The 27,047-nt window shown below is 45.7% G+C and overlaps 1 protein-coding gene across 3 annotated transcripts; it reads right to left on the bottom strand.

Annotated features, from left to right (window-relative positions):
- Window positions 1-1,381: 1,381 nt before the first annotated feature.
- Mat1a (methionine adenosyltransferase 1A) lies at window positions 1,382-22,297 on the bottom strand. 3 transcript variants are annotated; one of them, XM_029554456.1, is made up of 10 exons: window positions 22,088-22,297; window positions 21,669-21,838; window positions 16,736-16,813; window positions 15,048-15,170; window positions 11,783-11,895; window positions 11,102-11,245; window positions 5,511-5,729; window positions 4,349-4,531; window positions 3,906-4,039; window positions 1,382-3,355 (listed from the first exon to the last, which is right to left on the bottom strand). In XM_029554456.1, exons 2-10 carry the CDS (start codon window positions 21,760-21,762, stop codon window positions 3,253-3,255), a joined length of 1,191 nt encoding a protein of 396 aa, XP_029410316.1. In that variant the 5' UTR covers window positions 21,763-21,838; window positions 22,088-22,297; the 3' UTR covers window positions 1,382-3,252. The 3 variants fall into 3 exon arrangements, with proteins under 3 accessions (XP_029410316.1, XP_029410317.1, XP_008848048.1); XM_029554457.1 differs by lacking the exon at window positions 21,669-21,838 and having other exon boundaries at window positions 22,088-22,295; XM_008849826.2 differs by lacking the exon at window positions 22,088-22,297 and having other exon boundaries at window positions 21,669-22,004.
- Between the last annotated feature and the right edge of the window lie 4,750 nt (window positions 22,298-27,047).

Here is a 27,047-nt window from a genome sequence, read left to right as displayed (position 1 = left end):
TCCCTCTTCTCTCTCCTCCTGTCTCCTCTCCCCTCCCAACTTCCCTCCTTTTCTTCTCCAATCTCTTCCCCTCACCTCTCTTCTTCTCTGCCATAGACCTGGGTCTTTGCTGCACTCTATTCTTCCTGGCACACAGGTAAGTGGAGCCAGGAGTCACACAGACCTGCCCCCCGGAAGGCGGGCACATATCCCCAGACCCAGTCCTTCCCCACCACTTGCTTGCAGGAAATTTTGCAGGTCCCAGCTTTCTACTTGCTCCAAACAAGCCTCCAGGACACCATGACCGGGCCACTGCTGGGCCGGTCCTCTAATGAAGAGTCATCTGGTTATTGTCTCACAGCCGAAGATGTGAGCAGTGGGAAGGGGAGACAGGCGTGTGCTCTCTGAAAGGCCTGGCCCACTCTGCAGACCACACCCTTTCATTCTCTCACTGTTTCCCATTTCAATGGCTTGTTCAGCCATTCCACAGATGTGGCCCCAGCATCCACCCCACACCTCCCCCTTACTGTGGATAACATTCAGGAAGGGGCAGAATGAGACACATAGACAATGCTGAGGGGTGACCAGGCTTGGTGTCAAGAGTGCAGTGAGACAGAGCCACTGGCCAGCACAGCACCCTTGCCACATTCCTATCCTCTTTAGTCATCAGAGGGTAGGAATATAGCCAAATATAGCCTAAGTTACAGGATCTCAGCCACCAGCACACCCATTATGAGAGGAACTTGGGGGTCCCAGGCAGCCAGGAGCCTAATGGAAAGACCCAAGTTTTTATGTCACACACAACCCCAGTGTTTGATGGCTGTAGAAGGTGTTCTTAAGAATCTCTACTTCAGAGGGTCATGGAGCAAATACAGAGAGGTAGTGACAACACAGGAGCTGGCAGGTAGACAAAACCTTGGTTGATGGTGGTTCGAGAAAGTTCCACACAGACCAGGGGCGGGGCAACCTTGACAGTACCCAGCTTTGCTGGGGATGGGAGAATCAGCATTGCTTCATAGCGGAGCATCTCTGGGGCTCTGAAGACAAAATCCAAAGATAGTGGGGCTGAAGAGATGGCTCAGTGGGTAAGAGCACCTGCTGTGCAAGCATGAGGACCTGAGTTCAAATCTTCAGCTCTCTTGTAAAAAGCAGGGTGTGGTCATGTGCACACTCGTAACTCCAGCACTGTGGAAGGACAGGGTTGATGAAGACAGGAGGACAGAAGGATCCCTGGGATTTGCTGGCTGCAGGCCTAGCTCCAGGTTCAGTGGGAAATGCTGTCTCAAGGGGATAAGGTAGAAAGTGACAGAGGACACCCAAAGTCTTCCTCTGGGCTCAGCGCATGTGTGCTGGTACATGTATATACACACACACACACACACACATACACACACACACAGGGTAGTTGCTCCTTGAGGTTTTTATTAACCATTCTAACAGGAACTATTGACAAATAAAGGCTTTTGTTTCCTATGAAATGTGGACACACAAAAAAATTCTCATTTCTCTTGGGGATAGAGGAAGTATAAAATTCTGATTTTTCACTTGTATACAGCCTAAGTTACAGGATCTCAGCCAACCAGCACACCCGTCCCTCCCTCTGCTGTGAGGAACTTGGGAATCCCAGACAAGCAGGAGCCCAGTGGAGAAACCCGTTTCCGTGTTACACATAGTTGCAGGGTTTGATGGTGATGAGGGCTCGATTGTTTTTCCTTGAGCTGTTGGGAAGTGAAAGCTGGGGCCTTTGTGTTCAATCAAGGCACAGGTACATGGTGTCTCTGAATGAAGCTGCCCAAACTCTTCTCTCAGCCAGAATCAGTACTGTGAGCCCAGAAAGAAGCCAGGTCCCCAGTGTCCTCCTGGGCCTGTGAAGGCCCCTTCCTGAGCCTGTGTCCCTGGGAGATGGGGAGAGAATGGTCTGCTGTGGGAGGCCCAGGCTGGGGACATGTGGGATAGGTAGTACCTGCCCTGGTAGGAAAGCATGGGAACATATAGTTTCTAGGACCCTGGTGGCTAGACATGCCCCCAAAGGCTACCTGGCAACAGCAGATTCTCATGTTATCTTAGACAACTTGTCCGGAGATCAGCCCTGCGTCATTTACCTCCCTGCAGCATTCAGAGCAACAGTATGAACCAGGGAAGGAGAAAGCATTGAGAGTCACAGGTTTCCTGTCTCCTACCAGGGGCCAGATGCCTGTGCTGGGACAAGCTGATGTTCCTTCTCTGCAGGGGGGCTATGTGAGGCTGACTGTGGTTAGACCCCATAGCCAGAGGATCCATACGCCAAGCCCTGCACATCACTGAGTGAAAGGTAATTAAGACAATGAAGCTCTTTCTTAACTCTAGATGCTAGCCCAGCCTGACAGGCCAAGATGCCCATCTTGCCTCTGACCTTCTTCTAGAACAAGTGAGGCATGTTTAAGCTTCAATCCTATCTTTGTAGAGCACTGAAAAGCCTCACCAGAAGCCACTGGGTTCATCTGCTAATTCTCAGGAAGCCCAGACCTTCAGGACAGAGGTTATAGCTTCATGTCAATCCACTTGGTCAGTTCTCAGGTCCATTTCCAGCTTGGAATGGGAGAATGTGGGTTGCAGAGTCAAAGCTCCTAGACTCATTTCTGGGCCCTGACATGTGGCTATGGAAACTTGTGAAAGCTAAAAAGATGCTTTGTGCCTCAGTTTCCCCATTTCTCAATGGAGATAATAAAGCTGCCACCTCGTCATGTTGCAATGAAGAACTCAGTGCAGCAGTCACTGGCTCAGTCCCTTGTACACAGCAGGTGCTCAGGAGACACCAGCCATGTCAACCCTGGCAGATGCCCAGCCCAGCCCTTGAAAAGGCCCTGGCTCAGTCCTTGCTGTAGTTGTGAAGGGGAGGCCAGTGGTCTGTGCAACACATTCATTGGGCATGTGGTCCAGGAGGGAGGAAGAGATGGGCTGGTCAGGTTCAGACTGCGGGTGGGAGGAGGGGAGGGAGCAACTTCATGCCTGGCAGAGGTGACTTTTCCACTAATCAATATATCCCTCATCTGAGGGACAGGAAGGGAATATTGTGTCTTTCCTTGCAGGGAGACTTGATCCCCAGCACCAGAAAATCACCATGAATGACAGTGACAGATGGCTATTGATTGTTGGATAGAGAAAAATGAGAAGGAGCTGACTTGTCCTGAGGGTAGAAGCAGGGAAGGCATTCCAGGAGGGGCTGGGAGATCAGGGAGCCAGGATCCTGGAGAAGAAGAATGTATGGGGTGAAGGCCAGGCCTCCCACCAGCTCTAAAACACAAGCTTCTTGGGGACTTCCCAGGGAAACTCGCTTCTCCCGAAATGGCCATAGCATGCAGTCTTCTGGTAGATAGGTTTCTTCAGATCCAAGTCCCTGCATGGTCAGCACAAGTGAAGGTCATTTTAAGATGGGAAAGGGTAGGGTTTCTTTCTCTGCAAGTGGCAGGCTGTAGGGATGGTCCTGGGTGGAACTTTAGCACCCACACTCTCCTCCTTCCTGTTGTATGGCTTAGGAAGTGGAGACTCAGCAGTTCAGAGACAGCTGCACACTAACGCACCAGGGCCAGGGCTTGAACTCTACTCAATGGTTCCTATCTCTACTCTTCTCCATTGGCCTAGGCCAGCTCTCTCATGGCCAAGCACCAGGGGACAGGGATGCATGAGAACATGTAGGAATGGAATTGCTGACTGTACCATCTAGCCTGAGGTGCCCCAGTTACTCAAAGATGGCCCCACTATGGCTAGTGTCTGCTGGACTAGCAAGGGACCTCACACAGCCTCCCCAGCCTGAACACCACACATCCCAGGCCAGGTACTTGAAACTCTCCTCCTATGAAAGGCTGGGAAGTCCTTTCAGCTGAACTGTGCATCCGGATGGGGAAGGGGCAAGGTCCCCTGCAAGAGCAGCAAGGTGGCACGTTTACCTGACAATGACACCGGGCCGGAGGTCAAAGTTCCTATTCACCACGTCTAGCAGCTCCCGCTCTGTTTTCTCTGAGGTCCCATAGGTGAAGATGGAAATGGAGAGTGGCTCTGCCACACCGATGGCATAGGACACCTTCCAGAAAGACTTGGTTCAGGGACTGAGGCAGGGCAGCAGGGATCATCCTTTTCCTGCTAGTAGCCTCCCCTGCCTGCCTCACCTGCTTGAGAGCCCTTCTTCAGGCATGCTCAATCCCTGAAACTTGTTCTCCTTCCCCAGTTTGCCAGACCCCCTAGCTACACAGTAGGCAGTGCAATATAAACAGAATGACAACCAATGGCAAACAGGTAGCTTCCCCATCAGGTCACCATCCCTTACTCCAGGCTGGGCTGGGACCCTCAGCAGGGATAGGAGAGTGGGATCAGAGTGGGAGGGGCAACCTACCTGAACAAGCACTCTCCGGCAGAGCCCGGCTTTTACCAGAGATTTGGCCACCCAGCGGGCAGCATATGCTGCTGAGCGGTCCACCTTGGTGTAATCCTTTCCAGAGAAGGCACCACCACCATGAGCTCCCCAGCCGCCATAGGTGTCCACAATAATCTTCCGGCCTGTGACACCTGCATCTCCCTACAGCGGGAAACAAATGTTATGAGAACCCTGAAAGCTGGATGGGGCAGAAGTCCTAGGAAAGGATAACCTGGGTTGCCTATGGGCATTCTCAAAGACTCCTTGTAATCAGGCAGAAGCCACAAACTGTCATTCCACTCCTGACACTGTCCAGCTATGAAAATCGGGAAACCTGTCAAAGCCTCATTGGAAAGTGCAGAAGACAGGCCAGAGGTCACCTGGGGTCATGCCTTCACTTTTGAGTCCATCATAAGGAGAGGTCCACCTGAGGCAGGAATTACACTGCAATAAAAGCAACCCTGGGCTGTGGCCCTAGCTAGTACCACCAGAAAATTCCATGTCGGTCTATTCCCATGTGCTCTGTGCAACATCAGAAAGATGCCTTTGAAAGAGAGGAGGGAAAACAATGAACAATGAACTTGACCTCCAGTTTGGCCTGTCCCAACACTGTTACTCACAGAGCCCGCTCTGGGGCTGTCAACCTTATGACAAAACCCTCAAATGCAGTGTTCTGCCAATTCTTACCTCCTCACTCCTCTGTACCTACAGTAGAAAGGGGCAGTATCTGTCCTTGCTTTGATAAGTCCCCACCTCTGCCTTCCTGACCATAAAAGGCTGGACACAGCCATGGTAAATACCTAACAAGTGCTGCCTGGGACTCAGCCTTAAGCAAGCACTGCAGTATTAAGTGAATGCCTGACTGAGCAGGGAGAGGATGGTGGCAATGGGCAGGGGTGAGAGTATTTGGGACAGTAGGGTGAGAGGGCCAGACAGTGCTAAGTGGGTGACTCCCATGGATATGTCTCCTTCACCCACTAACAGACACACAGAGGCCCAAATTCACTGAGCACATTTACTTCATGGCCAGACCCTACTGAGCTACTCAGAGCCATGTCTTGTCATCTGTGTGCTCTGAGACATAAGTAGCCCCAGTCATTGAGACCCAGGAACAGGGCCTCATCAGGAGACAAGTTCGTACCTGGGGACCTCCGATGACAAACCGCCCACTTGGCTGCAGGTGGTAGATGGTATCTTCGTCCAGGTACTTGGCTGGCACCACGGCCTTAATCACCTGTTCCTTCAGGGCCTCACGCATGGCCTCCAGTGTTATGTCTTCATTGTGTTGCACGGAGATGACGATGGTGTGGATGCGCACAGGGATGACTGCACCATTATCCTGCATGTACTGAACTGTGACCTGTCCATCAGGGGAGAGATTTTGAGGTCCAGACCTGAGCTGAGAGCCTGTGGTTGCCAGGAACAGATGCCTAGGAGAGTGGTAGAGCTTTCATGGGGCCAAGTGGGCCCTTTTGCCCTCAAAGGCTTTTTGGAGACTCACTATGACTCATTTTAACATTGGGTAATTTGCCAACATTGTGGGTGACAGCATAAAGCACAGCAATTCCCACACACGGCACTTCCTCTCAGCCGTGACCACCAGGTTCCTCCCCTTCTATCCCAGAGGCTGCTAGTGACAATGACTATCTCTGACCAAAATCTTCTTGCAACTTTCCATGGACTTGGGCCAAAGTACCCCTGTTCTTACCAGTGAACATGGGAATTCACAGTCCACGTGTTACTGGCAGGGACAAAGGTACTTTGATCCTGGACTGTGAAGGGTCAAGAAGAGTCTTTGACCAGGGTCATATCTGTTCGTACACAGAGCCTCTGAGACAGAGGGAAGGAGCCTGGCAGGTGGCCCACCACCCTCAGTGAAGGATCCTAGAAGTGCTTTGGGGCCAGCAAACTTTGCCTGCTATAGGAACAGCTGAGGTTTAGGGGCAGCAAGCTCTGGACTTCCAATGTCTTGGTACTTTCCTCAAAGAAAGGAAGACCAATATGTACCTGGGAGAAAGACCCTCTCTGTGAGGACTTAACATGGCAGGTCATGGAGCGTGCATCAAACGTTCACCTCCTCTGTAGCCATTTCTGTGCCCATACTGTACACCCACCAATTAAGATTTACAACATCACAGTGAGGGAGGCATCATTATCCTCACTTCACAAATGAGATAAGCAAAGAGATCCAAACTTAAACAACTTGTCTGACATCACACAGCCAGTTTGTGAAAAGCCCAAGAATCAGGCCCTGCCTAATCCAAAGCTTGTGTCCCTCCCACTGAAGCACAGACAAAATGCTCTCTAGAGTCCCTGTTCTCTAATTATATGTCATTGTAGATGTTAGCCTGACATCTCAGGTGACACAGAAAAGCAGCCAGGTGCCCCTGGGTTTACAAAGTAGGAGTAGGTGGTAGGGCTAGCATATAAAGATGGAAAAAGAAAACAGCAATGGTCAAACAAGCTTTGCATTCTAGAAGTCATGCCAAATTTGAATAGCTGTTATTGCCCCAGTCTACAGACAAGAAAACTAAGGTTCTGGGATGCAAACACCTTGGTCAAAAATCACACAAAATTGTTGAGGTCTGACCGGGTGCTTTATAGCTACTTAAGACGCTGAGCCATGTGCTGGGCTCCAGGCTCCAGGCTGCCTAAGGTAGTACACACCCATTAGAGAAGTACTCAGAGAGCTTAGGGTCATGAGGTGCTTATAGGAGTGTACCTATCCCTAGGTAGGAATGCTAGCCAGCTGGTAAGCTGGTACAGGTTGCTTTCCACTCAAGGGTGCAGTCAGGACCTTGCTGTGAGCAGTGCCTTGCTGGGTCTATGCTGCAGTAAGGACTCTGCCTACCCAAGGCACCTCAGATGTCCATCCAAAGTACAGTCCATCCATCACTTCTCAGTCCTCTGGCTAAGATCAAGCATAGCAAAATGGGGTCCATATCAAATTCCTGCTCTGTGTCCTGCTCGTCCAAAAAGCAACCCAGTGAGAGTCAGATGGAGAGAGAACCCTGGCTACCAGCTGCTAGACCCTAGTGAGATGGGCAGATGTAGTCACTGAAGACTCCTACATCCTGCACTGTCTACACATGGGAACTGTCCTCACATGGGGTCCCATGAGAGGCAGCTAAAGTGGGGGATAGAGACTCCCAAGAGAGAAGACCTGTGGCAAGCTCTAGGACCAGAGCTACCTTAGGAGCACTAGGAGAAGGTGCAGTCTTGAGGAACTTCCCCAACCTGGCTTGTCTTCCCTGAGCCCTGATGTCTCCCCGCCCAACAGGCAAATGCCACACTGTGTCCTTGCAGGACTCCTGGAACAGGGTGGCAGAGCAAAGGGCCCGAGCTTTGCTCTTATCTCAACATGTCAGCAGATATGAGGAAAAATACACTATGGAAAACAGAGCTCTGACCTGGTACAAAAATAGCCATCGTATTGCCACCCCGATTCTCAGTATCAGCAGCAAGGATTTGTTCAGGTGGAAGGATTCATCCTGTTCACAGTCAACACTGGAGACAATGGCAATCCTTTACAAAGAGCCTGCAGAGAAGGCCGGCTGCTGTTCCTAACACAGTGCTCCTTGCATGGAGGTGGTGCAAGGAGGCAGCAGGGAGGCCCACAGCCAGCTACAGAGCCCCACAGAGTGCCACCAGCAGGACCACACCCTTGATGTCTAGGGTTGGCTCATGGTCTCCTGTGGCAGGGAATGAAGCCAACCATTGCATCAATAATGGAATCTTAAGAGATTTCAATGCAAGGTCCTACTAGACCCCTTCCTTCCCTTTCCTGGGACAAGCGATGTGCTCTTATCCAGGTAAAATGAACAAGGCCTTTCCTACAGCAGCTGGCCCCATAGGTATACCCTCTGCTTCTCTCTTATAGGAAAAGGAAGGTCTAGCAAGCCCCACTGTCTCTTCTCACCCCTGGTCTAGGATTGCCTTTCTGTGAAGCTCTACCCTGATTCAAAATTGAAGTACCATTCTAGTGTATGGTGGGCCAGCGCATGCCAACATTTCTGCACACTTTCTTTTGGTAACACCACAGTCTCCATGTTAGTTCTTTTGTCCCACAACCTCCATTGACACCTGACAGATGCTGGTGACCTCATTTCTCTCCACCTTGGGAGTCACATGAATAGCCTAGGAAGACCCGAGAATAAGTTTTCTTAAGCCACAAGCACATTCCCTTGCCCAGGTTGAGCAAATGTGGGGCCTCTGCCCTGTGAGTGGTCCCACCCTTGGCATGAGGAGGACGTATCTCTGGATAGCTGGAGTAACAGGACAGAACCACATACCACACTGGGTCTTAAGAGCCAGGTAGATCAATTCCAAGTGACGGGAGAAAAAGAGAAAGAATATTGTTTGGTGGTGGCCGGAATTAGAGATGGGCTTTTCTGGCCCCAGAAAAGGACCACAACTTAGATGAAAGCAGGACCTCAGGCCCCGTGACACAAGGGGAACCTGAGTGACATGATGTCAGTGAAGTGGGGATGCCGTGAGGGGGCAGGCAGGGGAGAGTAATAATGGAATACCATAAAAACCTTTGAATGGAAGAATGACAAGTGGATTGGACTCTGCTGCCCCCCCCCCCCGGGAAGCAGAAAGTTGTAGGAAATACTGAAAAGATAGTGCACCTTGTAGGGAAGATGAATGGGAGTTCTTAAGAAGGAGAAACTTTGGGGACAGTAGGTGCTGATGAATTGGATGAAATGGAAATGGGGGGCAGCCTGGGAAAGACTGGGCTGAAGCAAGAGGGATGCTGAGCAGGGAAAACCTGGGGCAAAAGCAGACTGGAGACAGATGGCACCAGGCAGCACTGGGGGACAGGTGCTGTACCCATTCCTCAGCTCAGTACGAGATGACTGTGAGCACATGGTTCTCAGGCACATGTGCTTGCAGGGTGAGTGAGAACCAGGGCTGCTGATTTAGAGGGACCAGAGCTGGAAGCTTCAGGAGCTAAGTGTGTGACTAGAGGAGGAGAGCGTGGAGGAAGAAATGCTCAGACCATGGGGCATCACACTTTGGAACATGGAAGAGGAGTCAGGGCAAACAGCCAATGGTGAAGGGCTGTCAGTAGACTGAAGAACAACAGGGGACTTCCATGTGTGCTGCTGTTTGCATCACACTGCCCTTCAAATAGAAATGGATTTCAACATGGAAGGAGGTGGAAGGTCAGGGCCCACAGTATGCACACATCAAAGATGAAGTCTTTTATAAGAAACACAGACAAGGAAAAGGTCCTAGTGAGATACCAAGAGCACAGACAGTCTGTTCAAGATAGGGAGGCCCGTGTGTGTATAAAGGCAAGGACCACCATGTCTGAAGCCAGTGAAGAAGTCTGTGGAGGGAATTAAGGGATCATCTGGGTCTACATATGCCAACAAAGAAGGAAAAAGATCTTGTCTGAATTTAAAACAATTAAAATAAACTTTGATGGAGGTGAAGGTGGAAGAGATACTTAGCCTGAAGGAGTTTTCAAATAAATGATTCTTTTCAAAACGGATAATGCTTTGGATGCCCAGACAGAATATTTTCTTCTTAAAAGTGGCATGACTGCTTTGGGGGTAGATAACCAACTTGAAGCCCATTTCACCAAAGGGAATTCATGCCTGGTCTGTCGTCAAAAGTCCTTGGCTGGGGAGTTCACAGGCCCTATGGGAGAACCTACTGCTGTCATTTTGGTGGATAGACAGGTGTCCAACTCCCTTCTAAATATTTATGCTTACACTCCTAGATTAGTGTTGTCTCAGCCTTGATCACAGAAGCTCACATTGCAGTGGGATGGTTAATGCAGAGACTCTCAACCGGGCAAAGTGCTGAGAATGAATTAACTGTTGAGTGCTCAGCCATAAATGGGACACCTACATCACCCCCTCCAAAGCTCAGGGAACATGGCAGAAGAGGGGGCAGAAATGACACGAGCCAGAAAGAATGCTATTAAATGCCATCTTCTGGACATGACACGACTATTGCACCCAAGAATTCATAGCAGCTATGATGCTCTGCACCAGACTGGACCCATCTGTGCTCCATCATGGATGGAAGAAGGTCCTATAAGGCCCCACACTCCCCAAGGAGCTATAGGCAAGTAATGGGAAGGGAGAGTCTTATTCCTCACTGGTGTTGCTAATGGGTATTTAGTCAAAGACCATTATACATATGTTTGAAATTGTGAAAGAATAAATTCTAAAAATAAAATAAATATACAAAATTTTAAAAGGATTTTGGGAACTTACTCATATGAGGTTATAGCAGTGGTGACAGCATGCACAAGACCCATGCAAACTCAATCAGACAAAAATCAGCATAGATCTGGGAAAATGAGCAGGAGACCCCAGCCTTAGCTGAGGTGCTATCGGCAGCTGATCACTGCTGAGTGAGGGAGAGTCTATCTTCTTTTAGGGGGTGATGCTAGATAGGCTGACCAGGCTCCAGTGAATGTACTCACACCAAGGGACATCTGGATAGAAATGCTTGACCAGATAGCTCTTAACATATAAGACAGAATGAAAACTGCATGAAATCCAGTGGGGGGTGGTGTCTAAATATGATTAATATGTATTATGTGAAATGCACAAAAATTCAATAAAATATACATTGAGAAAAGCATTAAGGAAAACAATAACAATACATATGTACTGGGTAGGGAAAAGAGTGGCCAGAACCCAGAGGATTTGGGGTGCTTGAAGTTCCTGTGAAGAACTCTCTCTACAGGAGGCCAAGGGTGCAGCTCACCTGAGTTTTAGAGTCAGGTCTCAGCCAGGGCAGGACACCAGAGCGCCTCAGTTCTGCCATCCGGGTGTTGAGTTTGTGAGCGAGGATAATGGTGAGGGGCATGCATTCTTCTGTCTCATCAGTGGCATAGCCAAACATCAAGCCCTGTAGCAGGACATGTACCTTAGACCAGCCGGACAACAGCTTTCTCTAAAGCTCACATTGTTTGGTGGGTCAACAGTTATTGGGTGTCCCACATAAGGAACACTCTGCATTGGGCATTTGGGAAGGGGAAGACACTGTTCTTGACCCATAACACTCTGGAAGGAGGAGATGAACCCATATGTGGTATCACATAGCCATAGCATGATGCTGCTGCCAGGTAACAGCGGTCAACTCCCCCTGGGCATGCGTCTCCCCAGCGCTCTAGGATGATGACTACCCACCACTAGCAAGCCTTTTCTCATGAATTTCCCAGCTAGCTTCTCCTAAAAAGTCCCAGCCAAGTCTTAACAAACAAACAAACAAACAAACAAACAAACAAACAAACAAACAAACAGGCTACCCTGGAATGAAATCACCATGCTCCCCCCAGCTAGCTTCTCCTAAAAAGTCCCAGCCAAGTCTTAACAAACAAACAAACAGGCTACCCTGGAATGAAATCACCATGCTCCCCATTCCCTTCCCCAAGAGTTGACATACCTGATCTCCTGCACCAACATCCTCCTCATTTCTGTCTAGATGGACACATTGGGCAATATCTGGGGACTGTTGCTCCAGAGCCACTAGTACATTGCAGGTCTTAAAGTCAAAGCCTAGGTAGAAGCAATTCAAGTGGGGAAATGTTTTAACACAGGACTGTGAGTTTCCTGGTAGACTGTGAGTCACTGATATGGCATTTAATGTTGAGGGAGGTGGCCTCTGACCCACAACTGAGGCCTGGGATGTGGAAAGACCACACATCCTTCTCCATGGGATTTTACCAAAGAAAATTCTCCACAAGGCATTTTACTGTTTTCAACTACAGCTTGATTAAAAAAGTATATTCTACACAAAACTATGACATACAAACCAGATAGCACTGAAGATGTTCTGCCTGATAAACAGGTAAGAGATTGATGATCTTGCCCCCTTAGATACTCTCAGAAGAACTTTCTAGAACCCCATTTGAAAATCACTGTACTAGCAGGGCATGGTGGTGTATGACTATAATCCCAGTACTTGGGAGATGGAGGCAGGAGGCCATTGTTGGCTGCACAGGAAGTCTGAGGCCACCCTAGGTTACATGAGACTCTGTCCATAAATAGATAAAAATAAATAAATAAATAGCTGTCCATAAATAAATGAAAGAGAGAATGAATCACTGAACTGATTGAAAATCAAGGGTCTTTCCAATGTAGTTATTAGAAGTCTAGGCGTGCACCTAACCAAAAATAAAATATCCTGAATAAATGCCATGTACATGAACCATCCAGAGAGACTCCCAGAGCCAGGATCCTCTGAACCCAAGATGAGCACAAGGCCTGTGACAAATAGAAAAAACTACACCTCTGGGACCAAGGGCCCTCTGCAAATCTGTGGCACAGAGTTGGGGACCTACCTCTGGCATGCTGGGTAATGGCTGAAGAAAGCCTCACTAACTACAGTCCCTGGCAGGGGATCAGAATTCCTTTAGACAACAAAGTCAGGGCCAGCTTTAATCATGCTTTAATTTTCCACTTCTCCTGGGTATCTTTGCCTGGAATGTTTCCTCTCTGGCTCCCTCTCCCCTCATTCCCAAACACTACTAGCTCCCAGTTAGCGACCCTGGGCATCTGCTCCTGCAATTCTGCTCCCTCATTGCATAAGACAAAAACAAACTCACATAGAGCTCCTCATGATGCGTCATCTAGGCCAAGCATTCCCTCTACCCCAAACATCAAGTCACCTTTGCTTTTTGTACCGCCTGTTCCCTAATGAATGTTTTTGATGTACAAATCAATGAATAGTCTTTAGAGAGGTGTCAAAGGGCTCTGCTGTCTACATTAAACATTTCACTTTTGCCTAATCTTCCTGGTGCTGAAAATCGAGCAGGGGATGCAGGTGACTTGGAAAAAATTGACTTTATGAACTAAAGGGACAGAGGAAGAACTTGGATATGGTAATGAGTCCAGAGACCCTACAGCAAAAACAGTGTCAGGAATGGTTGGCCACAGGCCTTGCCAAAGCAGCCTTCACAGTTCACAGTGGTCTATTTGCCACAAGCCACTGACAAGTATGGGTGCAGGGAAGTTCAGTCAAACAAACACAACTCAGCCAGAGCTGGCCTCTATCACTTAGCTCTTTCTTTTTTCTTTTTGTCTTTTTTTTGAGACAGGGTCTCTCTGTAGCCCCAGCTGTCCTGGAACTCACTATGTAGATCAGGCTGGCCTTGAACTCACAGAGATCCACCTGCCTCTGCCTCCCAAGTGCTGGGATTAAAGGCGTGCACCACCACGCCCGGCCACTTAGCTCTTTCTAAGGGACATTACCTCCTGGAAATTTTCTTTGCTACCTAATGCAAGGTTTGGTCTTGAATACAAGTCTAAATGTCTAGAAATAAATTGGCTTTTCATGGCAGAATGGGGGAAGGCTCTACATGGTATCATCATCTCAAGATGCTGCTCTCTGGGACAGTAAATTTCTTCTATGAAGCCCTCATATCTTGGGTGGGAAAATTAACTTGCACTACTTCTCTTCCTAATAAAAACCTTATAGGCAGCCAAGAGGTCTTGATCACTAATGAGCGCTTTGGTCCAGGTCAGATTGTTCCAGTCACAGCTTTTTGCGTGCTCTACATGGAGAGTTCCTCACACTTATAATATGGGCACGAGCATCTTTGTGTCCCTGACCCACAGAGATGTCATAGGTCACCCTGAAGAACCAATGTGAGACAGCTGCAGAAATGACAGTCACAGTCCTATTTGTGAGACTTGATTAAAGGTATAAGTCTAGGTTAGCCTAGAAGTGGACCTTCTATGATTGATGAAGGTCTCTGCATCTTTTACAGTGACCTTTGGGGATTAGGAGCGGATCAAAAGGAATTTTTCTTTAAAACCTGAGATTGTATGAATATCTCTGCCAGAGGCTATCATAGAATCTATAAGAAGTAGGGCTATAGCCCAATCTAGGAAACTGTGTGGATAGAGAGTGCCTGAAGGTCTCCGGAAATGTCCCTGAGTGTGGCCCCTTATGCCTGGGTCTTCTGATGCACCTGCAGGTTTCCTGGCCTGCCCAGGTTTAAGCAGTGGAACCTGCTGTTCTGTTTACTCTCACTCCGCCTGGTTACACTGGTGTTTCTCCTCACTTCCTTGCCAGATCTGGGCCTCTTCCCCCGGCCTCTGCCCCTACAGTAACTACTTAGAACCTTTGGTGCTACGTGCCAACCCATCTCCTTCCCCTGATATCAAGCCCTGGTGCTTGAAAATGAGTCTTTGTTCTCCACGTCTATAGTGAGATGCAGTGGAGCTTAGTGGAGCACACAGGAGTTCCAGCCCCAGTGGCCTCTCACTGAGTGTGTTTACCTCTCTAAGCCAAGGGGCTTATCTGCTTAAGAGGCACACCAGAGCTTCTGGAAAGATGAAGACAGACCGCAATTACAGACATCAGCACCAGTGCCTGGCAGAAAGCATGTCTTCAGGAGAGGGCAGCTCCCTTCATATGGCACTTCATTCAAAGCCTCTGCCAGTACCAAGAACACTAGACCTTAAATAAGACTTACCAATGATGAATGGGCACATGCTCGGCCCACCAGCTGCAGTCCCACAGAGTCAGGTGGTCAGATTTTAGTTTGGCAAGAGCTTTTGACTCTTAGGACCTGTCAAATTGATCCAAGACTGTTTCCCCTCCTGGCAGGATTTGTAGTTTCATAAAACTGAAGGGTCAAATTTGACTCAGTGTAGATGGGACAGAGACATACATGCACCCAGACCCAAAAGCCTGTCCTCACCCTTGGCAGAGTCGTCATAGCCGATATGCTTGATGGTGTCTCTCACTACCCGCTGGTAATCTACCATAGCCACTGAGGTGATCTCCCCACACAGCAGCACCATGCCTGTCTTGCACACGGTCTCTGGAAGGGAAGGGGGATAGGTTACAGCCATGGGCTAGCAGACAGAAGCTCAAATGTCTAGACTTTGCATGGCACAGATAAAAAGACTCACAAGGGGTCTCATGAGGGATGGATTCCAAGAAAGAATAATCAAGGCAATAAAAAGAGCGAGTCCAGTGCTGAGCACTGACCATCTTCAAATGCTGCCTGGAGAGTGATGCTTTGGAAAGAATCAGTTAGGTTTGAGTCCTGCACCTACTATTTCTGTTATCTTGGACAACTTATTTAACCTATCTCAGTTTCCTCAACTATTCCCTAAGGATAAGAATGACTGCTGTGTAGACTGAAACGGCACAGTAGTCGAATACAGCTATCTTATTGAACATGGTAAATGGTACCTCCTTCCTCAGAGTACGTGCATGCGTGCACACACACACACACACACACGCACACACACATACACACACACACACACACGCAAGCACACAATCAGAATTTCACTGGAAGGAGTGTGATTCTGATCCAAGGGATCAAGACAGACCAGCCTTCTAAAAGGAATTCTTCTTTAAAAAGTGGAACTGGATGACTATCTACCACTAGAGGCTATCCCGGAAACTTTAAGAAGTGGAGCCGAACCCTCTCCAGGAGACTAGTGTGAATAAAGGGTGCCTGAAGGTCTCAAGAAACGTCATTGCTATTTACAGAGACATTAGGGTGGCACCAGGACCTGAAATATTTGCCATGGGCTAGGATGCCACCAGAGAGGAAAGGATGGTCTGTACAGTAGACAGGACATATTACAGGCACCGAGGACAGTAGAACTCTGATCTCCACACTCAGTCCCCCTGATCTGTAAGCCAAGGCCGGGCCTACCCTGTAAGCAGGCTGGGCCTGGGCTCTCCAGACTCTGGAGTCATTCTCTATGTTGAGTGCCAAGGCCCTCAATCATGCTAAGAGCTGATGTTGAAGAATTTATCCTACAAATGCCAGTAAATATCTTCTGCCCCAGGAAACAATGAAGGACACGTGTGGAAATGGGCTTCAGGGCTTCAGTTCAGCACTGATGTCCCTTGGGAAAGCTACGGGTTCAGTTATGCACAGGTGATGGAATTGCTGCTCTCCATCGCTGTTAAATGGGAAGGATAAATTATTTTAACATCTGAGTTATACCACAAGCTAGGAAAGAAAAGTACAGGAAGAGCTAGACATGCACAGCCACCAGAACAACCATCTAGACAGCCTCTGGCATTTCACATTCTTTCACCTCCTTTGGAGGATGCATCCATGAACTTCTAAAGGTCTCCCCACTCCCAATAAAATTGTGTCATGGAGGCCATGTTTCCATTCAGTCTGCTACTTATGATAGCTGAGACATGTAATGTCACATTCTGAAAAATTTGTTTCATGGTTCAAAATGTTTCTCCTCCCTGATACAACACAAAAAATCACCTAAAAAGGAATTCCCCTGCACACAGGAGGACATTGACTTTGGAAACTCAAGAGGATGACTCTGCAGTCTTAGAATCACCATGACCTTCTCAGTACAACCCACTCAGGTCTCTAGCAGGAAGGAACATGGTTCTTACCACAGGCCACCTTGGCATTGGGGTCTTGCTTGAGGTGGGCATCCAGCACTGCATCACTGATCTGGTCACAGATTTTATCTGGATAAGAACAAAGACTAAGTGTAGCAAATCACATCAGTGTTAAGTATGAAAAATGCAAGAGTTAAAATATTTTGACATTTTATTTGTTTATAGATCAAATCTAACAACCAGAGGAAAAAGGATACTATCTTAAATATAAAAATTGAAGAACTTGGTTATCATCTTGTATAATTTAATAAAATATAAGATCATAAGCTAAAAAATGAAGAACATTTTTTGTCAGAGAAATCATTATGTAGATTTTTTCATTTATTCTTTGATACTGTCATACATGTATATAATGTATTTTGATCATGTTCAACCTTCATTGGCCTCTTTTATCACCCTCCCATTCCCTCTGAAGGGAATGTTGTTCTTCCCAACAGTTACTTCCATGTCATTTTTTGTGAGTCATTGAGTTTGATTAGAGTCATCTACATGAGCATGGGTGAGGTGTTATTGACTGAAGCATGGGTCACATACCGCTCAGTGTTTACACCACTGAAGAAAAATGACCCCCACCCCTGCAGTGACCCTTAACTGCCACTAGTTCCTTAAGTAGGGGTAGGGCCTCACAGGTCCTCAGAAATGAGAACTAATTTGAAGTTTTTATTTCTTCTAATTCCTACCTAATTTTGGAGGATGGCATGTATCATATAAAGTCACAGAATTCCTTAAAAGGAAATACATGGAACTGGAGAGATGGCTCAGTGGTTAAGAGCACTGGCTGCTCTTGCAGAGGACCCAGGTTTGATTCCCAGCACAAACATGGCGGCTGACAACCATCTGTAACTCCAGTTTCAGGGGATTCGACGCCCTCTTCTGGCATCTGCATGCATTGCACGACACAGGTGCATTTACATGCATGCAGGCAATACACTCATACACATAAAATAAAAATAATAAAATATTTTTTAAAAAGGAAATACAGGGCTGGAGAGATGGCTTAGCAGTTATGAACACTGACTGTTCTTGCAAAGGAACTGGGTTCGATTCCCAGCACCCAATGGTGGCTATGAATCATCCTTAACTCCAGTTCCAGGGGACTCCAAAGCCCTCTTCTGACCTCTGAGACACTGCATGACATGGCTGCACTCACATACATGCAGGCAATATACTCATACACATGAAATAAAAATAATAATAAATTATTTTTTAAAAAGGAAATACATTTCAGAATCAGTTCTTCTAAGAGTCTAAGCAATCCATGCATGTTTTTCTAACAAAAAGTCTCTCATTCTTCAAACCTACTCCTTTTAATTCTAACATCTAGAAAAGTCCTAGAAATAGTTTAAAATCCTTCATAAGATTAGGTACTAAGTGGTTAGACCAGAGAGAATAAACAACACGTTGAAAGTTCCACAGACACAATGCATCAGATAGGAAAAATAAACCAAGTAGATGGCACCACCCATGAGAACTCCACTGGGAACCCCTACACATCAATGATACTTGGCAGAGTGTTACCTAATAAGCATTTCTCAAGTCCTCCCCCTCATCACTCAGCCTCCTGAAAGTCAGATGTCCTGATAGCTAGGCCAAGATGGAACTGATAAAGGTCCGACATGAGCTGAGAATTGAGCTCATTCTTCTGCTGTTTACATTAAGGACTCATACTATCTAACATGCAGATCAGTAAGTAGAATTGTGCACAAAATCCTCACTCCAGCTTTGGGGTTACACAAACTGTGAATACTTACCAATTAAGAAGTATAAATGACCTCTATTTACACATATCTCAGTATTCAAAATACCCAGAGAATCTGTTTTTTAAAATTTTATTTATTATTTTTATTTTATGTGTATGTGTGTATTGCTTGCATGTAGGTAAGTGAACTCGTGTCGTGTGATGCCCGAGGAGGTCAGAAGAGGCTATCAGATCCCCTGTGACTGGAGTTACAGACAGTTGTTAGCTGCCATGTGGGTGCTGGGATTCAAATCCGGGTCTCCTGCAAGAACAGTCAGTGTTCTTAACCGCTGAGCCATCTCTCCAGCCCTGAGAATCTGTACTTAATAGATTGTTCTTTAAGACTTATTGAACTTTTAAGTGTGTGTGTGTGTGTGTGTGTGTGTGTGTGTGTGTGTGTGTGTAGGAATGTGCACATACGATTGCAGGTACCCACGGAGTCCAGAACAGGGTGTTGAATTCCCTGGAGCGTGAGTTGTAGGCAGTTGTGAGCTGTCCAGTGTAGGTACTGGGAACCAAATTTGGGTTTTCTGCAAGAGCAGTATGTGCTCTTAATCACTGAGTTATCTCTCCAGTTCCAGTAGACTATTTTTAAGAAGCCGGGTCCTGAATCAAAAAGTTTAGCTCTCAAAAGCAGATATTAAGATACTGATAAATTTACCATTAAAAGTGAACTTTCTCATTTTTCCTTCAGAAGCGACTATAAAACATATGCTAGAGTTTTTCTATTCGTCCTCCTGTCAGGGGCAGATGCCAGTTTTAAATCCAGGATATTTAAATCTGTAGCCTCTGCCACTCCTATCAATGAAGGCCTCTTGATATACCTTAAAATAAATATGTGGTGGCCACCTTAGGCCCATCAGAATTCCTAGAAGCTGTTCAAAGGCTGACCGTGGATATCTGTTTATATAAGTGACCCAGTTTACACATGTGCCACTGTGCAGGGAAATGCAACAGCTATGGGAAAAGCTGGAGTCTAGCAAGGTCATCAAGATAGTTGTATAGGTTAGATAGCGTCTGAATGCATTGGACTTGAGGATATGCATCTTTGTGTGCACTTGCCTGCCTGCCCTCCCTCCCTCCCTCCCTCTGTCCCTCCCTCCCTCTCTCCTTCCCTTCCCTTCCTCTCTCCTTCCTTCCTCCCTTTCTTTCCTCTCCTCTCTTTCCTCCCTCCCTCCTTTCCTTCCTTCTTGGATTTTTGAGACAAGGTCACATAACTTGATACGTAGCTGAGGATGGTTTTGAACTCCTGGTACCCCTGTCTCCACCTTCCAAGTGCTGGGATTACGGAGTGCTCCCTCTCTTTCTCTCCTCATATATCTACATATGACACTTGCGCTCTTTCTCATATATATATATATACGGCACTACTAGGGACTGAACCTAGGGCCCTGCACATGCTAGGCAAGGAATCTACCACTGAGGTAATCTGTCCCCTGAAAGGGTTCTTTCTGATCAGTCTTTTTGGACTTTCCAATTTTTAATATACCACTCAGTAGGCTTAGGACAGTCAACAGGTGCTCCCTTTGAAGATTAATAGGAAGCATGAATTTTATCTTTCTGATGTAGGAGAATCTAGCCAGGGGACGACAAGTAGGTCCTCAAACCTCTGAGTAAAATGACTCACTTGGACAGTCAATTTATGAAGTCAAGTGAATGGGAAATCAGACAAATCAATAGACTATCATAAAGAAGACAAAACAGTCGATGGACGGGCAGTTTTCATTCTCTGTCCATTGAGCACACTGCTGCTATGTATAACAGGCCATGCTTGGGACAACTGTCCCCTGGGTGCCAGAGAACTCCCTTCCTCTGGTGTAGTAAATCCTTCTTCTAACTTATAGATGACCTTCATAAGCTATGCAGCTGCTCAGAGTGTGCCTGATGTTAGTGATGTGTCTAAAATTATAGGTAGATCTAGAAACTGATCTATAAAGTAACACTTGGTGAAAGCGGTTATTTGCATTGACTGAAGTCTCATAGATATAAATAATCTAATCCAATATTTTTCAACAGCTACACTAGTGACATTTTGAGCCAAATAATTCTTGGTTGTAGGGCTATTTCGTAAAGTGTAGGATGTTTAGTCACATGTCTGGCCCCTACCCAACAGATACCAGCAGCACCTTCCCTCCATCCCCAAGGATATCACAATCAAAACCGTCCCCAGACATAACAAAATGCTCTTGAAATGAGAGGCAAAATGGCCTGAAGCCAAGAACCCCTGAATAAAGCTCATGGGAGGTGTTGTATTAGAAGGTCCAAAGCCAAGTATCGGGGTATGAAAGGTGAATTTCTTTGAGAACAAAGGAAGATGGGAAAAGTTAAGACTTGGTGACAAGTCCATATATACCTCAAACACTCAAAATCAATTTGAAGAAGTGCTTAAATACACAAATCTGTATGGCTAACCCCAAAATTCTAGAATAGTGGTTTTCAAGATGGTATTCACATACAAGCACCATCTCCTAGGGATTGTTGCAAATTCACATTCTTAACCCTCTACCAAGGCCACCAAACTGGACTCTGGGAGCAAGGTCCAACCCTTGGCTTCAAAAAGCCCTGTGGGGTTCTTCTGCACTCTGAGGCTTGATAACCTCTTCCTATAATCAGAAGCTGTGAATAGCTATTCAATGGCTACTAAGGAAGTCTCTCTAACTTCTCCAAATCACAGTCCACCCCCTTTTCAGGGACCAAAACAATACTTAAATGTTCTTCTATAGGAAACCATTAATACTTCTCTTAGAAAGTATCCCTGAGATCCCCAGCACCTGGAGTTCCATCTCAGCACCCTTCTAATGCAGGGCTCTTCCTTTCTAATCTGACATGGTTGATGTGCAAAACCTGGTCCTGTTTGAAGAACATTATCTTTTGACTTTAATATGTCACTGGTAATTGATGAAAGCTTTACTTAAAAATATTTTTAAAAGTAAGGTCTGATGATATACACTGTATGTATCCATCAGTCTCTTGTTCTCTACATCAGCCCCATGTTGCTGGGATGCTGAATGGGTAACAGAGTGGATCTGAACTTCAAGTTGAGTGACATTTTTACAAACTATTTCATACTATTTCTCCTGAGAGTCCGTACAGTAACTGATCGGCATTGTTTTTAAGTAAAAGTGAATCCTTGATCACAGGCTGGAAATAACAGGTTTGTCTCTCAGTCCAGGACAACCTACTTACCTGGATGGCCCTCTCCTACAGATTCTGATGTGAACATGAAGTCTCCTTCTTCACTTAGAGAATGGTCACACAAGCCATCCACAGGTCCATTCATTGTGTCACACTTTTCCACTCCACTTCTCCCAGGTGACAATTCAACGCTGTGACTTTGCCTGCAGCTCTTTTTCCCCCTATAAACCCAACAGGCTGGTCTTTGGCAGAGTCACAGGGATCACTTCTGCCTAAATGCCTATGAGCACGTGAGAACAAGGTAAGGATGGGTGAGAAGGGAGGGAGTGGATGGAAAGGAGATGTGTCACTCTCTCCAGCTGGTCAGAGCTTGTTCCTGGGTGACTCCTATATATGGAAAAGTGAAAGTGCCTGGATAATCATGTGAGAACATTGGAGGAGTCCATTTCCTGGGAGGGGAGCCTTCTTACCTTGAAGAATTTCAGCCTCGACTTCTGATATCTCAAATGGGAAGCTTGTGGTCCATGTAAAACAAAGAAGGCTGTAGACGCACAGGCAGGAAGTGCTGTTGGGACTTCCTTTAGCTTCCCAGCTGACCTTCCTGTGGTTTCAGGGTTAATATCCCACTCTGGTGTTGGGGATGGGGGTAACTTACTCATAGATACAAACAGGCAGCCAGAAACTCTCCCAGAGATATGGTTTGAGCTAAGGTTGCAACATTGTGGGCTCTGGCTCTGCTTTGAGCACACCCCCTCCTCCCTCACACCTGATCTGGATTGCACTTGCCCCCCTCTACTTCCTAGGGGCAAAGCAGGAGCCAGAAGCCTGCGCCTGTACTCTGAGCCAGCTGCAACAGATTCCTTTTAGTTAGAGAAAAATAAACTCTGGAGCCCCAGATAACAGAGATCAATAATTTTAAAAATGAATTTTTGAGAAACAGATCCATGACGTGGAAGTTAATATTAGAGTTTAGTTTCTCAAAACTTCTATATGATAAGCTTCTTTGTAATCAGTTTTATACCTTTCATAAATGTCTTGTTTATATAACTTCTGTATGATTTTGCTTTGTCCAAGAAAAGTAGCAAACAGGATTATATCTTTAACTAGCTTAATGTCATAAATGACGGTGCCGGCCACCATTCCTTCCCCACACTCAGACTTAGCTATGGTCTCCCACTCACAGAATGACAGGGGATTAAGATCACACAGGAAAATGGGTGAGAAACCTGTTTCTTCTAGAATGCAACAAAAAAGTAATCAACCAAAACCTTGTTCATCAAAGTTGGTCTGTGGGAAGCGCAAGTCAGATGAGCAGCAGCTCCACAAGAATAACCATAGTGGCTAAAACCTCCTCTCTGCTTATTATAAAAACATTTAAAACACTTTCTTTTGGGCACAAATTTTAAGGCTCTAAACCTTGATGCTTGCTCATTGGTCAGCAGTTCCAGCATAGTACCTCTAGGGAATTAAAATTATATTGAAGTGAGATGGAATAACACGAGGCATCTTATGTATACACAGTTATCAAAAGTATTTAACAAAGAGTGAGCTAAATTGCTTAGGCACAAGACTGATGAAAGTTTGGAGAGAAAAAGGTCACTGGGAAGGGAGGAGCACATGAAGGATCAAAGTGGAATTTTTGATAAAATAGCTTTGTTATTGCCAACAGACAAGACCTTTCCTGTTTGTACTTAAAATATTTCAACATCATTGCCCCTTTTGTAAATTTCTTTTGGGTACATTAGTTTCAAACCTAGAGACAATATGAGCTAATGTTTAATTTGAACTGTAGACCTAGATTGCCCTACAGGTAGAACTGTGGTCATTATGTTATAAATTTGCTTTAAGAACAACTTGAAGTTTACGTATCGAATATTCATCCAAGTTCTTAGATCCAGCAAGAAGACAGAAAATAAGAGCAATCTTCTGAGCTCCAAATGAGTAATAGCATCATGGAGTGGAGAGGTGCCAGCACTGCGAAATGTCCTGCATAGAGAAGTTGAGCTTCCCGAGTGTGTGCAGGAGGTATCTGTAGCATGGCCACCAATTCAGAGTGAGGGAAAGATCTGGAAGGCATCCTACTCTATACCTATCACATATGAATTTCTTATAGCATACCTACTAAATACAAGGGTGCCTTATGCTTTTTTACAAACTAAATGTTAAGAAACAGCATGCAGAGTGTGGTGGTTCAAACTGCAGGCTTCAGGGCTGGAGACCATTTTTCTTCTAACCTCCTGGGCAGACTGGAGCCAGTACCTGAGCTCTATAAGAGATGAAATAATTCCCTGCCTTATAACATTATTGTGAAAATGAAATGAGATCATTTATGTATGATGAGTCTTGAACATACTGCTAGCAAACAATAGAAATGTAATAAAAGGAAACACTATCAAACGACCTATGCGTATATACACAGTTTTCTTCTAAACAAAAATAGGACATTGTGTGCACGTGTATGTTCCTTTATTTACCCACGTGTGTATATTTACACCTTACTTTTTCCCATACCATATTTATGGTCCTCTTTTCATCTTCTACGTACAAATAGAACTCATTTCTTTTAGTGCCTGAATAGTATCCCACAGTAGGGATGTGACATAAATCATTTGACCATTCATTCCCTAACGGTTGAATATATTTTACTTCTCTAGTTATTTAGCATCACAATAATGATGCCATGGAGATATTTATCATAAGCATGTTTTTATAAAAGGTAAAATGGAAAGCGAGGTATGCCTGCTCACATCTGTAAATTGAAGCACTTGGGGAGGCTGAGGGAGGAGGATTGTGGGTTGGAGCTCATCCTGGGCACAGAGCAGCAAGATGATCTTTCCAGAGAGCAACACATGAAGGTTTTAACAATGGTGAACTAGCTAAAAGATTTAACTTCTAAAATAAATTTTATTAGTTAGATAAAATAAATACCAATCTACCCAAGAGTTAAAATAACAGCTTTAGTCTGCCCCCTGCGAAAAGAACTAATAGATCTTGGCAATGGTATAATTACCTTGACAGCCAAACCCACAAGGACTTCATACTCTGTTACCACCTAAATGCAAATTGAATCTTTCTGTGTACAGACTGTCCTGGTCTCCTTTACGCCTGAACTGTCCTCACACTTCTTTCCCTAGCCCCACTGATTATCTAGATTCAACATCTCAAAGGTTCACAATTGATCTCATTTCCATGCAGCAACCTTCAACTCTGTAACAAGTAATTGTACAAGCCTCTGAAGAAACTTGGCTTGCAGTCCTAGGAGAGAAGTTCCTGAGTGCCTATTCAAAAATGAGGGAGCTTGCAATTAAATAACAATGATATGCCTCAAGGGCTTAGAAAAACAGGAATGAGCGAACCCCAAAATTTGGAGATAAAAATAAATAGTAAAAATCAGGGTCGAAATTAATGAAGTGGAGACTAAAAGAATAATATAAGTAAACCAATGAAACAAACAGTTGATTCTTGGTAAAGATAAATAAGACTGACAAACTCTTAGCCAAATAACCAAAGGGAAAAGAGAAGACCCAAGTTAATAAAAGTGGGAAAAAGGGGTGGGGGGAGTACTGAAATAGATATCAACGAAACCAAGAAGCAGAGACTATTTTTAAAACTTATATTCCAATAAATTAGAAAATCTAGAAGAAATTGCTACAGTTCTGGATACATAAGAGCTACTGTGATGGTTAAGCTTGATTATATGCTTGATGAAATGTAGATTCACCATGGAAACAAACCTGTTGACATGTTTGTGAGGGACTTTCTAGATTATGTTAATTGAGGTGGGAAAATCCACTCTAAATGTGGGTTGCACCATTCCAAGGGCTGGAGTCCAGAACGGAGTGAAAAAGAGAAAGTGTGCTTGGCACTAGTATTCAGTGCTTTCTGCTCCCTGGCTATAGAGAGAATATAATAGCTACCTCAGTTTCCTGCTTCAATGCCTTCTTTGCCCCCATGATGAATCATACTCTCAAATTGTGAGACAAAATAAATCTTTCTTTAAGTTGCTTTTGTCAGGTGTTTTGTGACAGTAACAAGAAAAGTAATTAGAATAGAAAATTGATACCAAGAAGTGGGGTCATGGCTATGATAAATTTGATCATGTGGTTCATAGGGCTTTGGAACTTGTTTTCAGAAGGAATGTGGAACTTGTTTTTAGAAGGAATGTTTAACGTTTCAGAATGTTAAACTAGGAAATCCCTAGCATGCTATAAGCAAAGCTTAACGGACGTTTGAAAGACCAAAGACCTAAGAGAAACATGAACCTTGAAGGCCTAGATTCTGAAATCTCAGAAGGGAACAAATATTGTACTGGGAGCTGGGCTAGAGGCTATTTGTGCTACGCTCTGGCAAAGAATCTGGCATTCCACTTTGAGAACCTGAGTGAGACTAAGGTCAAAAGTAATGGGTGAACTTGCTTGTCAGAGTAAATCTCTCAAAACTGGCTAGCATGCAAGCTGTGTCTTAGTTACTGCTCACTGTTTTTACTCATGTCTTCAGTGAAAAGTAGAAAAAAGTTATGAAAAATGTTCAGAAGTTACAGATAAGGCAGGTTTGAAACAGCTGTAATCATTAAAGAGATTGGTACCATTAGAGAAAGACCTGGTGTCCTGCACTGCCACAACAGGAAAAGTACCTCACACCCCACCTCCATGTTGTGAAAAAGAAATTCATTTGAAAGGAGAGAGCATAACTGAGAATGCCGCCAAGGAGGTTTCCTGGTCAAAAACAACTGCCTAGGGAAGTGTCTTCCCAGGGTCAGCACACAGAAGCTACTGCAATGGAGGTCCAAGGATGCCAGGCTCGATACTGAGCTGGCGACAGAACTTGACAGCTTTGTCCACAAGAAAATGTTTTTACAGGCATGAAAGATGCAAATGGAGGCGTTCACGGACTCTCCAACCACTCTTCTGCTGAGGCCTGGGAATGTGCGGAAGAGTCAGAGTCCCGCAGTGAGGCCCCAAGAGGCCAGTGTATGAAGTTGTGAAGACGAAGCTGAAGGTGCAGGAGATGCCAGAACCCAGGGTTGTGCACTGAGGGACTCTGCAGGAAGCAGAGCTGGAAGAATGGGGTTACCCAAGCCCTTTGGAACCCGGAACTCCATCATGAGCCCCAGATCCTGGACATGGAACAGCAAGATCTGGGGTTTGCCCTGATGAGTTTTGGTTTAGCTTTGGTCTTGTCTATCTTTGCTATACTCCCACTCGTCTCCTCTAGAATGGGAACATTTATTCTGTATCACTGTATGTTGGAAGCATATAACTTGTTTGATTGTATGGAGCTCACAGTGAAGAGATGACCTGAATTGCAAAAGAAGCTCCGCATTTATACTTCTGAGCAGTGTTGGAACTATTAAAGACTGTGGGAGCTTTTGAAGTTGGACTGAATGCATTTTGCATTGTGAAATGGCCATGAGTCTAGAGAGACAAAGGG

Source organism: Nannospalax galili, unplaced genomic scaffold, assembly GCF_000622305.1.
Source record: "Nannospalax galili isolate Female #2095 unplaced genomic scaffold, S.galili_v1.0 scaffold83, whole genome shotgun sequence".
NCBI lineage: Eukaryota > Metazoa > Chordata > Mammalia > Rodentia > Spalacidae > Nannospalax > Nannospalax galili.
This window is presented reverse-complemented; position numbering and strand designations above follow the sequence as displayed.

What these genes read in the sequence shown, in the direction of transcription:
- Mat1a (XM_029554456.1), bottom strand. Translation starts at nt 21,762, where the DNA reads ATGAATGGACCTGTGGATGGCTTGTGTGACCATTCTCTAAGTGAAGAA. An exon ending in GCCGGAGAGTGCTTGTTCAG is followed by an intron (nt 4,040 to 4,348) that starts GTAGGTTGCCCC and finishes TCTTTCTGGAAG; the next exon opens with GTGTCCTATGCCATCGGTGT. An exon ending in CGGCCCGGTGTCATTGTCAG is followed by an intron (nt 3,356 to 3,905) that starts GTAAACGTGCCA and finishes CTGACCATGCAG; the next exon opens with GGACTTGGATCTGAAGAAAC.